This window comes from Sinocyclocheilus anshuiensis, unplaced genomic scaffold, assembly GCF_001515605.1.
Source record: "Sinocyclocheilus anshuiensis isolate Anshui unplaced genomic scaffold, SAMN03320099.WGS_v1.1 scaffold8604, whole genome shotgun sequence".
Lineage (NCBI taxonomy): Eukaryota > Metazoa > Chordata > Actinopteri > Cypriniformes > Cyprinidae > Sinocyclocheilus > Sinocyclocheilus anshuiensis.
In genome coordinates this window covers 4,583-17,162 of record NW_015546535.1, presented here as the reverse complement: position 1 = coordinate 17,162, position 12,580 = coordinate 4,583, and the positions used below count along the sequence as shown (strand labels likewise).

The 12,580-nt window shown below is 40.5% G+C and overlaps 1 protein-coding gene across 1 annotated transcript; it reads left to right on the top strand.

The window, feature by feature from the left end:
* Positions 1-228: 228 nt before the first annotated feature.
* LOC107701596 (ectonucleotide pyrophosphatase/phosphodiesterase family member 2-like) lies at positions 229-12,175 on the top strand. Its single transcript, XM_016503643.1, has 8 exons — positions 229-249; positions 1,017-1,152; positions 2,052-2,191; positions 2,307-2,442; positions 3,976-4,053; positions 10,720-10,852; positions 11,183-11,336; positions 11,769-12,175. The coding sequence occupies exons 1-8, from the start codon at positions 229-231 to the stop codon at positions 11,937-11,939; spliced, it is 969 nt and encodes a 322-aa protein (XP_016359129.1). The 3' UTR covers positions 11,940-12,175.
* The last annotated feature ends 405 nt before the right edge of the window (positions 12,176-12,580 follow it).

The following is a 12,580-nucleotide window of genomic DNA, read 5'->3' as shown; positions in this document are numbered from 1 at the left end:
TTCATTTAAACATATTAATAGCTGCAGAAATGTAGTTCAGGGAATGTGCATACATTAAAATGAAATGAAATATTATATCAGACAGTATTGCCTCTTTACATTTTTATTTTAACATATTAATAGATTAATAGAATAATAGAATAATGACCAAAGATTACCTGTTAGATTTACCCAAAACGATTTACATCTGATGTTTAACCACTGCAGAGACATCAGAGCCAGCGGCAAATGTCAGAAGGACTAGCCAAGGTGAGGTTGCTCTCGTCGGGATATATGAGCATGAGCACCCGGTTATTGCGTGGAGCCCACGTCTCCGAAATCGGCGAAGCACATTTTCAAATAGGCGCTGTCTTTATAAAAAAACTGCAGATTTGAGTTTAACAACTACATTCTCGCCTGAAATACTTTTAAAACTACATTTCATGACACAATAACAGTAATATTTTTAAAAAATTATGCGAATGTGGTGGTTGAAATACAGTGCTGCGTGAACTCAACCAATCAGCATGCTCAGTGCGCAAGTCCCACTCCCGAAAGTTCCGGACCTTTGAAAAAGTACTACCTCGCGAGCAGAGACTTTCTGAGGGGCAAATTTTTACCTGGAACTTTATTTAGATCCTGGTTCCTGCGGTGGAAACACACTGAGTACCGGCCCAAAGTCCCTAGTTCCTGGGGAAAGTTCCTGCGGTGGAAACGGGGCTATAGAAACGTGACAAGTCTGTACTGCAGTTCTCTGCATGTTTTGTACGGGTCTATTTTCAAGTTACATGACAGAAGACTATGATTTCAGCTGATTACTTAAATCAGCTGGTTTAAATAATGGAGACATCCAAAAATATGCTGTGCTGGGGAGGCTCAAGGAATGGTTTGGAAACCCCTGGCTTATAGATTATTTTGACATTTCCAATTCCTTTTATTGGATCAAAGTGATTCGTCCCCTTGCCTCTAAAAGTGCTTTTGATTTCTGCTCAGATGTAGATCGTTTGCTGGAGGTTTTCACCTTTAATCTTTTGCAGTTGCGTTCAAAAAGTAGGGGGCAGAGGGCATTGAAAGTGACCCTAGTAAGAGGATATAACCTGGAGTCACTGTGGCTCTGTCTGTTACAGAACAAGGTGGAAGAGCTCAATCAACGACTGAGACAAGTTATTGATGGTAACTCCCTTCCCTTCTCTTTAGATTGGTGTAGTGATTCTGAATGAGCTGTTTGATGTACAGTTAAAGGGATAGTTCACCCAAAAATGAAGACCTCCGTTCATCTTCGGAACACAAATTAAGATATTTTTGATGCATTCTGAGAGCTCTCTGACCCTCCCATAGACAGCAATGTAATTAACACGATCAACGTCCAGAAGCGTAGCAAGGAGATCAGTAAAATAATCCATGTGACATCAGGGGTTCAACCGTAATTTTACAAAGGTTTAGAACGACATGAGGGTGAGTAATTAATGACAGAATTTTCATTTTTGGGTGAACTATCCCTTTAACTTGCACTGTGATTTAGCTGCTATGGTTCATAATGAAATTCCAAGAAATGCAAAAGGAGAAATTTTGTAGTATACACTATCTTTTCCATACAATGACAGTTGATAGTGACCACAGCTGTCAAACAACATGATGTAAGTATCTAGGAGTTGATAGTTCAACTTGTGTGCTATTGTCTTTTGGAGTCATGCGATATGTGACCAAAATTTATTCACTGATAATTACAATGCTTTAATCCAAAATTACCTACATTGCATTCAAGTATGCAATGGCATTGCTACAGACAGACTCTACTGGTGCCTAAAATTCCTTTTTGGAGCCCCAATCTTCACTTTCATTGTGTGGGAAAGATCAGGGCATTGCAGAATTTTAAATTTTATGTTCCATAGAAAAAAAGAAAGTCATATGAAATTCCATGCTGGTAAATCATTTACATAATTTTTATTTTTGGGTGAACTAATGAAAATTCTGTTTTCATTTACTCACCCTCATGTGGTTTCAGATGTAGTAATATTTTTTCACTTTTTTCATATTAAAAGATTACTCTTGCCTATTTTTTTCCTTTTTAGACAACAGAAATCTTCCCTACGGTCGGCCAGCAGTGATGTTCCGCACCAAGTACTACATCCTTCATCATAGTGACTACATTAGTGGCTACAGTGAAGCTTTGTCCATGCCTCTCTGGACATCTTATACTGTATCTAAACAGGTACAGTTTACAAAATTCTGTTGGTCTGTTGTCAGTTCACAAAACAAATTAAATAAATAAACTGTTGACTGTTGTATTATAGTCTAAACCTGACTGTGTGGATGTTCTGTTGCAGGTAGATTTCACCCCTCTGACTGAGGCTCTGAGTAACTGTGTTCGGCTTGATATTAGAGTTCCTTCAGCCTACAGTCAGTCCTGCTCAAACTACCATGCAGACAAACAGATCTCCTACAGCTTCCTCTATCCACCTCGTGAGGTTTCCTACTCTCTCTATAGTGTGCAGCCTAGCCTCAGCAGTTTCATGTACCAAAGCTAGGCCAGTTCCAGGAGCCAACTGGACAGAACTAGTATAGCACTGGGCTTAATCAGTTTCTGTCCTGATGATCTAGTTTATTGGACCCAAATGAAACTATTAAAGAATAAAATTAAAAGTTACTTTTAAAGGGGACCTATTATGCAAAAATTCACTTATTTTTAACTTATAATTATTTTTGAACAGAATTTTGTGTCTGCAGTGTGTGTATACAACCACCCTATATAGTAAAAATCCACCCACTCCTTTTTTCCCCATAGATCAAAAAACAATATCTACAAATGAGTCACTCATGTCTGCAACCAAATGTTTTCCCAAATCACATTGGGAAAGGTACCAACCACGACTGTGATGGAATGTTCCCTATTAGCTTTGATCCTCCCCCGAGTGAGCTGTACACAGTCTGTCATGTTTATCTCCTTGCTAGAGCAGCTAGTGGTGATTCTAAAGTTCTACTATACATGTCTTTATAGTGCATAGCAAACATCATTACAGTATTTAGTGTGTTGCTCATCCATCATTGCAAAACAGTTGAAAAACAACAATAACATTAATTTATCAACTAAACATTCAGAAACATCCTCTTGCATTCTCAGAGTTATTCATTCTGCTGGTGTATGTCCATTTTCAGTGTCATTCCTACATATACATATTACAGGTACATATTGGTTCTCCTGCTTTATTGTATCCAAGGCATGAGAAACACACCCTGCATTCCATTCGGAAGGGCTCATCCTTATGCCCTAATCCCTTCAAATGGTTTATCCTCTGGAGTAAGAGCTTTGAAAGGTGTAGGGCACCAAACAACTGTTTCTTGAAGTGCCCTTCTTCTTCATCCTGTGCCCACATGGAGGTGCCGTCATCATGCAAAGAATCTGTGCAAAGGATCATGGGGGCCCGAAGTGTCCATCAGTTGTAACCTTCGAAATCCTTCATTCCGAAGGGCCCTTTGAAGTGGCCAGTTTTGAGCACTTCGGTTTGGAACGACCCTTCAATATGGCGGCAATGATTGTTTTCACTCCAAAGTGCCCTTCGGAGGGTGATATATCCTGTTTGGAACGCACCGACAATCCTCATCTGGAAAGGGGGTGGAGAGAAGCAGCTTATTTGCATTTAAAGATACACACAAAAATAGCACACTTTGGATTATATCCAAAAAGCGACATATATGGCATAGTATAATAAATGAGCTGTGGGTATTTTGAGTTGAAACTTCACAGACACATTCTAAGGACAACTGGGACCTATATTACCTTAAAAAGAGGCATAATAGGTCACCTTTAAAATGAAAAATAAATCGAAAAATCTCAATTGATAGCACTGGTCAAGAACAAATACTTATTTGTGTCTAGACTGGGTCATAGCATTGTTTTTAGTACACAAAATTGTCAGCAAATTGCAAGAATTTTGAATACAATGCTTTATAATTTGGTGTTTGTCAAAATTTTTTTCATTATCTTCTGATTTATAGAGTTGTCCTCCTCTCAGGAAGTGAGATATGATGCCGTTCTCATTACCAACACTGTACCAATGTACCCAGCATTGAAACGTAAGTGCCTGTTAAATAAGCTATATGTAGTTAAGTGTATATTTATGACTTTATAACCCTCCTACAGTGTCATAAATATACCACTGTCTTAATTATAGTGGATAGCCATATTGATGCCAAGAAGAAATATCGTTAACAATTTTACATATACTTTGTGTTCTAACCATTTGAATGTGTATGTTTAATCAAATGCTGGCGACACAATAGGCCACACTGCACATACTATAGCTTCAACCAGGGATCTCCAACCCTGTTTCTGGAGAGCTACCATCCTGCAGACTTCAGTTCCAATCCTGCCCCTCCAACACTCCTGCCTATAGTTATCAAGTAACCCTGAAAACCTTAATTAGCTGGTTCAGGTGTGTTTGATTGGGGTTGGAGCTGAAATCTGCAGGACGGTAGCTCTCCGTCTCGATCGGGAGCAGTTAAATAATCGTAATGACTCCTCACAATAGAGGATTTTTTGGACATAAAATTGTTTGCGACAAGCCTCGAATAGGGCCACACACCCCCAATCATTTGGGGGTACAAATCGGGCTTAAAATTGGTGTTAAAATCATCTAGTGTGTGGCCAGCCTTAGCAGAGCTAGGTTTGCGAGGTTGCAAACTTTGAGTTGTTTTAAATGGCCCCCAGGAACCCCTACAACAAAAAGTTATACAACTACATTAAGTGTGCATGTGTTTCCGTGTGTGCACACTCACCCTTGTAGGTGAATTTATTTGTACATCTGTCTGTGATTTGAAAGCAGTATATGTGTGTGGCCTGTGGTAGAACTTTGAAAACAGGCCACAGTATGAGAGCCACCTCTGTTGTACACACGTTGTATTCCCTCATAGGAAATGAGACACCCAAACAAAAATACTTACACAAATATTCACAGAAAACATAATTTAGAAGTAAATAAAATTTCCTTTATACTGTTCAAATGGAGTCCCCACATGGAATCTGCCTGACTGGAATCTAGAAATGTCTATATAGAGGGTTTGGCAGCAGAGGTGAAAATAGAAGGCTGTTATGAATGCTGGGTCTGCTTTAGATTAATTAGCTGTGCTGGCAGTTAACTGAGCTGCCACCCACATAGCGACACAACCCTTTCAATTGTTTATATACAGCAGAATATGTGCTCTGTTTTTTGTGTTTTATCCTCTCTTAGTACTCTGTAAAAAGTGGTAGCCTGCAGTTGTTACCTTAAAGAACTATTTCTGCCTGATTTAACTACATTCATATTTTTGAGAAAATAATAATAACAACAATAATAATGAAACCAGTTAATTTTTTGTTAAGATTTTTTTTTTCCTTTTTATTATAAGAATTACAGAAGGATTGCAACAGCACACTTTAAGTTAATAATTAGTGAGCATGTTGATCCTAAGAGAGGTGATACGCGCTGCGTCCTCTAGAGGACATTTTGGGGAATGATGCCTGCATGTGTGAAAAAACTCCAGTCCTTTTGGTCCATGTAGTCCGTGACATCTTAGGCGGGTGCCCAGAATTATAAAAGGGCACCTGCTGAACATGTCACTAACTTTTGTTGTCTTCAGGAGCTATTTGTTTGCAAGCAGTGTGTACTATTTTTGCGAAACTGAGCGAACGTTTCAAGAATTTCAAGTATTCAACTTGCATTTTGTCCCTGGGTGAGGAGCATGCGCGTTCAGTGCTTGAGGGCTCTGAATATATGCATTGTGAGAAATTCACTATGCGGAAGCTCCGATCACATTTATCTCTTTTCTCGAGGGAAGAGGTGCAAGTGTCTGCGCCTTGTGGGTCGGGTCCCACTGCTGCTGAGGCATGGTGGAAACTCAGCTTGTGGGGATCGCAGGTCGAACTCTGGCTGCAAGCTCGATCACTCTATCACTGGAGTCATCTGATCCTGATAGCGTGCTGCTGGGCTATTCTTTTCAGGATGATGATGAAGAGATAGATGTGGTTGGTGACGACAATGATAGTGTGAGCACTGAGTTGTCACTGGCCACTCCCAGCCACGCATACAGGGATATGCTGGAGGCAGGGGCGTAAATTTCGTTCTCAAGAGCAATTTTTGAAGGGGACACAAATAATACAGCTAAAATTGTACTTGTAAGGATATGTATGCACCGAGGAAAGCCTTACTACTAGTAGGAGGGAGTCCGTGCCAAATTAGACAACTTCAAGCTGTGGTCGCGCCACGACAGCGCTCGTGTCCATTGTAGACATTACTATCCGTCACAGTGTTGCCAAGTCCATGGTTTTCCCGCGGAATTGGGCTACTTTATCACTGTTGCCGCGGGTTGTTTTTCATGTCCGCGGGTTGAAGTGAACCCAATAACGTGTATTTTAACCCCCGGAACGCGGTTTTTACCGGGAGACCCCTCGAAATGCGGTTAGTTTGGGCTAGTTTTGAGTAGCAATTGGGAGGTTTTGTTGTAAAAAAACCTGGCAACCCTTTCCGTCAAGCAGGTAACGTTATTATTGCTAACATAGCGACTCATCGAAAAATACATTGGCATCATCTGTATTAAAGAGAAAATAATCACTTCATCCGATGTTTAAGTGAATAAAATAGCCTTGACAGCCTTACTTACTGGATTTCCACAACTACTGACTTTGTTCTCTCTCACCGGACTTGTGTATGTGTGATGTGAAATAGGAAAGTCCTGTGTCCTGTCCCCCGCCCGACCCCCCCGGGATTTCCGCTTATGGCTGGAGATGATGGATCTTGCCACTAAGCGACTCGATCTCACTTGTATTAAGGCCTATGCCTGCCTGTGGCTAACTAGATCAGTGTTTTCTGGCCGGCCTTGATTGTCCCGCCCCCAGAAGTCTTCCATTTCTCCCAGATCTCCACTTGGAGATATCTAAATCCTGGGGGAAACAGTATTCATTCCAGTTACATCTCTTTCAACATGCTGACTATGCTAACGTTGAGGGTGTGGCTGAGTGTGGATACACGAGGATGCCCCCTGTTGAAGAGACGTATGCGCATGGTGAGTCATCATGCTTTTATTGCAGGGCGTATGTAGCAGCGGGTCAGGCTGGTGGAGCGTTGCACACCATGGCAGTGTTACAAGCCTTATAGGAAATGACTTGCTAAGAGATTTGGATAAGGGCAGAGGTTTGTCTCCTGAGGTGGTTGAGGAGCCACCAAGTAAACTGCTGCTGCCATTGGTGTTCAATGGTGGCGATGGTGGCTACAGAGAGGCATCTGTGGATCAACCTAGTGGCCATAAGGAAGAAATCTTCCTCTAGGGAGGATAGTCTGTCTATCGCTGAGGCTCATAGACAAGATCAGAAGTCTAGTGTTGCTAACTGAGCCCCTCTTCCCTCTAGGAGTTGGCAATGGAAGGCTAAGACTAACAGAGGGAAAATCTCAGGGACATGCTAGATAAGAGATGTGGTGATCGCCAGCATCCCAAGGCTGGCACTTCTTGATCATTCTTTTCCCAACCTTTCCTTTCTCCCCCCTCTAGTGTTATGGCCACTGCTTACATCAGGCTCTGATTCCTGATTAAGGATATTTTAAGTGTTCGCTCTTTAGTAAATCATTTACTGGTGGTCCAGATCTCCCTCTTGTGAGCTTCTGCCTGCCTGTTTCTTGTCTCCTTCAGACAACTATGTTGGTCACATGTTCAGCAGGTGCCCTTTTATACTTCCGGGCACCCACCCAAGACATCACGGGCAGGGCTCGACATTAAAGGGTTAGTTCACCCAAAAATGAAAATTAGACTGTGTTTTACTCACCCTCTAAGCATCCTAGGTGTATATGACTTTCTTCTTTAAGACGAATCCAGTCGGAGTTATATTAAAAATTGTCCTGGCTATTCCAAGCTCTATCATTGCAGTCAGCGGGTGTTGCAGTTGAACAGTCCACAAGTCCTCAAATAAAGCACGCGCATCCATAATAAAATGTGCCCCACATGGCTCTGGGGGGTGAATAAAGACATCCTGTAGTGAATTCATGCGTTTTTGTAAAAAAAATATCCATATTTCAAATGTAATAAACACTTTTCTCTCACTTCCGGTATCTGTCATACGCGTAAGGCGATCCTGTGGATGACGCAGCAAGTATGCACAGCGTGCGCGCCTCTGAGATACGTTGGTCTCACGAGTTTGTTTATAGGAGCAAAGGAAGCAAAGTTTTCTTACTTTAGCAAAGGAAAACCAGTCTCCTCTTGGTTTATATCGAAATCCTCCGACATTTTTCTTTGCAAATCCTCAATTTGTACTTCTAATTCGTGACTGGCATTTTGTTTTGTTCTCTCTCCGTATTCGTCACTAATCACGCAACGCAGACGTCTTACGTCATCCGCCGGAACGGTTTCCGCGCATGACAGAAACTGGAAGTGAGAGAGATGTGTTTGTTACGTTTGAAATATGGATCTTTTTCTTACAAAAACACATGGATTTGCTACAGGAGGCCTTTATTCACCCCCCGTAGCCGTGTGAGGCATGTTTTATTATGGATGCGCGTGCTTTATTTGAGGACTTGTGGAATGTTCAACTGCAACACCCGCTAACTGCAATGATAGAGCTTGGAATTAGAGGTCTACCCGGGCCCAAAAATTCTTACCCGAACCCGTAGAGACCCGTAAATGTGCTACACTGGATCGACCCGGACCCGTCTATTATTTTGAAAGTTGGACCCGAACCCAGCCGGGAAGACACAGACCCGACTGGACCCGATCGGCACATATTCCACAGCAAATTGCTAAGTCGATAAATAAGTTGCGAAAATTGAACTTTTTGTCTTACCTAATGTAAGAAGCCTTCTCCCTTGTACCTGACAGTGATGCACACAATCCTCCTTGCCAAGAAAGTTCCATCCATGTTATTCCTCTCTTGCCAATTGAAATGCGTAATCCACTCATTATTCCAGTTTCAAAAGTCCACTTGCTGTCACGGTGACGGATGACAAATGCGACTTTGCAGTTTTGCATTTTTTGTATCTCGAGTCAACTTGCATAATAATTTAGACTGTTTGCCCATTTGGATTATAATAACGATTGCTCGTCCAGTGCCATGGCTGCTGACGTTAGCTTTACTTATTTGCTATCATCTCTGTGCTCTCTGAGCCGAGTCTGAGCAAAAATTTTAGATATAACAACAAGACGGTTCATTCATAATATTATTTAAAAAATAATCAATAATAACTCACATCACTCATGAAGGTATCCATTATCACCGTGCATGTGCATTAACTCCGCCCACCCTGCTTCTGATGACGTCGCTCGTGTTTTTTTTTCTTTTTCCACCTTATTTCAAATTACTGACTCATACTTTTCTCATCCTAATTTTACAAGTTGAAAGTTACAAAACAACACATGCACAGCGCTGACTGACTCTGATAACGGCCGGGTGTTCTCCGAGTCCGATCGACTCGGGTATTACACACAATGTTAAACAGACCCGGGACCCGAAGTAATAGATTGGGACCCAACCCGGACCCGGCTGACCATTTAAAATATAGCCCCGAACCCATACGGATCCCGGGTCCTCAGGTCTCGGGTCCTCCGTGTAGACCTCTACTTGGAATAGCCAGGACAATTTTTAATATAACTCCGACTGGATTCGTCTGAAAGAAGAAAGTCATATACACCTAGGATGCCTCGAGGGTGAGTAAAACACAAGCAAATTTTCATTTTTGGGTGAACTAACCCTTTACCGAATCAGGTGAGTCAATGATTCAGTGAGCCATTCATAAAGACAGTCACTTGGTTTATTTATTGAATGAATTAGCCCTTTGAAAGAATTGGTTGAATCAATGACTCACTCATTAAGACAGTGATTTTCTGCCACCTACTGGTGGTTTGGTTTCATTTTTAAAAGTAGGCCTATCATTTCATTTTTCCAACATTTCGTATTTATATGTTAAGAAAAGTTAAACATTTATTCTTATAACATTATTTATGCATTTGCAATTTTACTGTGTAAATGCATTTATGGAACCTCTTATCTTCATTAAACAGTCGGTGTAAATACATCTAAATGGCACTTTCGATGCAGCATCAGTGTTTCCTCTGCAGTAGAAAGATGGAGTTTATTGATACTGATTTCATTTGAATGGTAACAGCCATACATAGTCTAATTATTCTAACTGAATGTATTGATAAAGTGTAAAAATTTGACGTAAATTATGACATGTACATTTAGGAAAATATTGCCCTTTAAGGTTAAAAAGTGTCCCAGAAATCAATTTAAGGCAAATATCTCTAATATGCTGATTAAAGTTAGACCTGATAGAGCACTGATGAGACTATTGCTTCAGAATGGATTACATTTACACCAAAAAAAAAAGGCTCCCCCTAACTTTTTTTACTCAGACAAGTGAATGACAGATTTACTTGTCCAAAGGACAAGCACGTCAAGGCTTAATGTCGAGCCCTGACGGGCTACGTGGAACAATAGGATTGGAGTTTTTTCACACATGCTTCAGACACCGATCATGCTGGCAGCATTCCCCAAAGTGTCTGCTAGAGGACACAGCGTCTCATTCCCTCTTGGGGTACCATGGTTACATGCGCAACCCAGGATGTTTCCCTGTGCAGAAACTAGTCTGACACCCCGTTTAAGGTTGAGGAAGTAAATGCACACATCTGAGGCCACGTCTTCTAACAATCCAATTTTTGTCTTTTAACAATTCATATTTCTGTCTCCATCGCTGTCTTATTATCTTTGTTTGGTTGTTTCAGGTGTGTGGGGTTATTTTCAGAAATCACTTGTGAGACGTTATGCTATAGAGAGAAATGGAGTGAATGTGGTCGTTGGACCCATCTTCGACTATGACTACAATGGTCTTAGAGATTCAGCAGAGACAATAAAACAGTAAGTTGTCTTCACACTCTTAGACTTCTCGCTTAGAAATTAGTTATTTTAAGTACACCAGCAGTTGACAGGTCTTTGGGTCAGTGTTTATATTAATGTAAATGACTCTACATGCAGCATCAGCAGTCTTTGCTGTTTCTGGCAATGCTGTATTCACAGTGTGTGAGTAGATAGAATGTCTGTGCACCTAAGATGGTGTGTTTGATGAATGCATGCATATCTCTTAAGTTATCTGATCCATGACTAGTTGACAGACCTAACAAGTCCTAAAATGTACTTGAATTTATATAATCCTTCAGTCTGAGTATGTAACTCTTTCTTTGTTTACAGGTATGTCAGAGGCTCGGTGCAAATCCCAAGTCATTACTACATTGTGGTTACTAGTTGTCTGGATTACACACAGACTGTTGACTCCTGTGCTGGTCCTCTCAGTGTGTTCTCTTACATCCTTCCACACCGATCAGATAATGAAGAAAGCTGTAATGTAAGTTCTCTTCTCTTCTCTTCTCTTCTCTTCTCTTCTCTTCTCTTCCACCATGCTATTGATTACCACACGTTTATAGCAAATATATTTGTAAATGGAAACTTATATGAGCAGTCTGACCGTGCCACTGTTACAATTGATAGTCCTGTAAATATGCAAGTATCCAGCTGTCAGAAGAAATTCTGCTAATAAAATAATTGACCTATCCCACCTGCCCCCGGTTACATTCATGTCAACTTTAATAATTTTTATTGTCTCTAGTGGTACACAGTAGCAAGTCACAGATGTGGCACATAGAAAATGGGATGAAATTACCCCGCATATCCTTTAATGCAGAAGCTGAATAGTTTGAGTTAGTTAAAATTGTGCAGGTTTACTGTACAATAACAGGCGAGAACTGCTTTGTGAGTTTTTAACATGCTTCTCATCCAGAGTTCAGAGGATGAGACAAAGTGGGTCGAGGAACTGATGAAGACACACACAGCACGTATACGAGACGTGGAGTTACTTACAGGACTGGACTTTTATCGCCGCACCAGCAGGTCCTATGAGGAGATTCTCTCTTTAAAAACTTACTTACACACATATGAGAGTGAGATCTAAACCACTGCATCCCAGCATTAGCATTCCCTACATCTTAACTGTCTGGATGCAGAAGTAAGGTGTATATTTTTATACAAACTATCATATTTATTGTTCTTTTATTGCTAATCCTAATGCTATTTTTTTACATTCTCCTCCTTTATGACAGTGACATATATGCATGAGCAATTTTTTTAATGAATTTTGTAATAATACTTAGTAAAAGTTTTGACCTGTGATGTTTGATATGCTGAATGTAGCAGAATTAAAAGATATCTGTACTGTAAACTGTAATCAAACCTGTTCTGTTATGACATCTGTGAGGTGTTTTGTTTGTTTTTCATTCCATTAAACAGTTTGCACAAAGTTCTTCTGCTCATTTTAAAGAGAATGGCACCAACACATAATGAAGAAATGACAAAAGCCCCTTCCACACAGTAATACCAGTATTACCAACAGTACCGCTGCTCCTTATACGCAGAGTACGCAGTTTGCGTAGGGCACCATCCCAAGTTGCTAAAAAAAAAACTTTTGTTCTATATTAATATTAACATATACATATGTATGTAATACGTAAATAAAAATATAAACATGAACATATATACATAATTATAAAAAATGCGTTTTACGGTGAACGCAGTAGACAGGTGAAGCGCACGTGA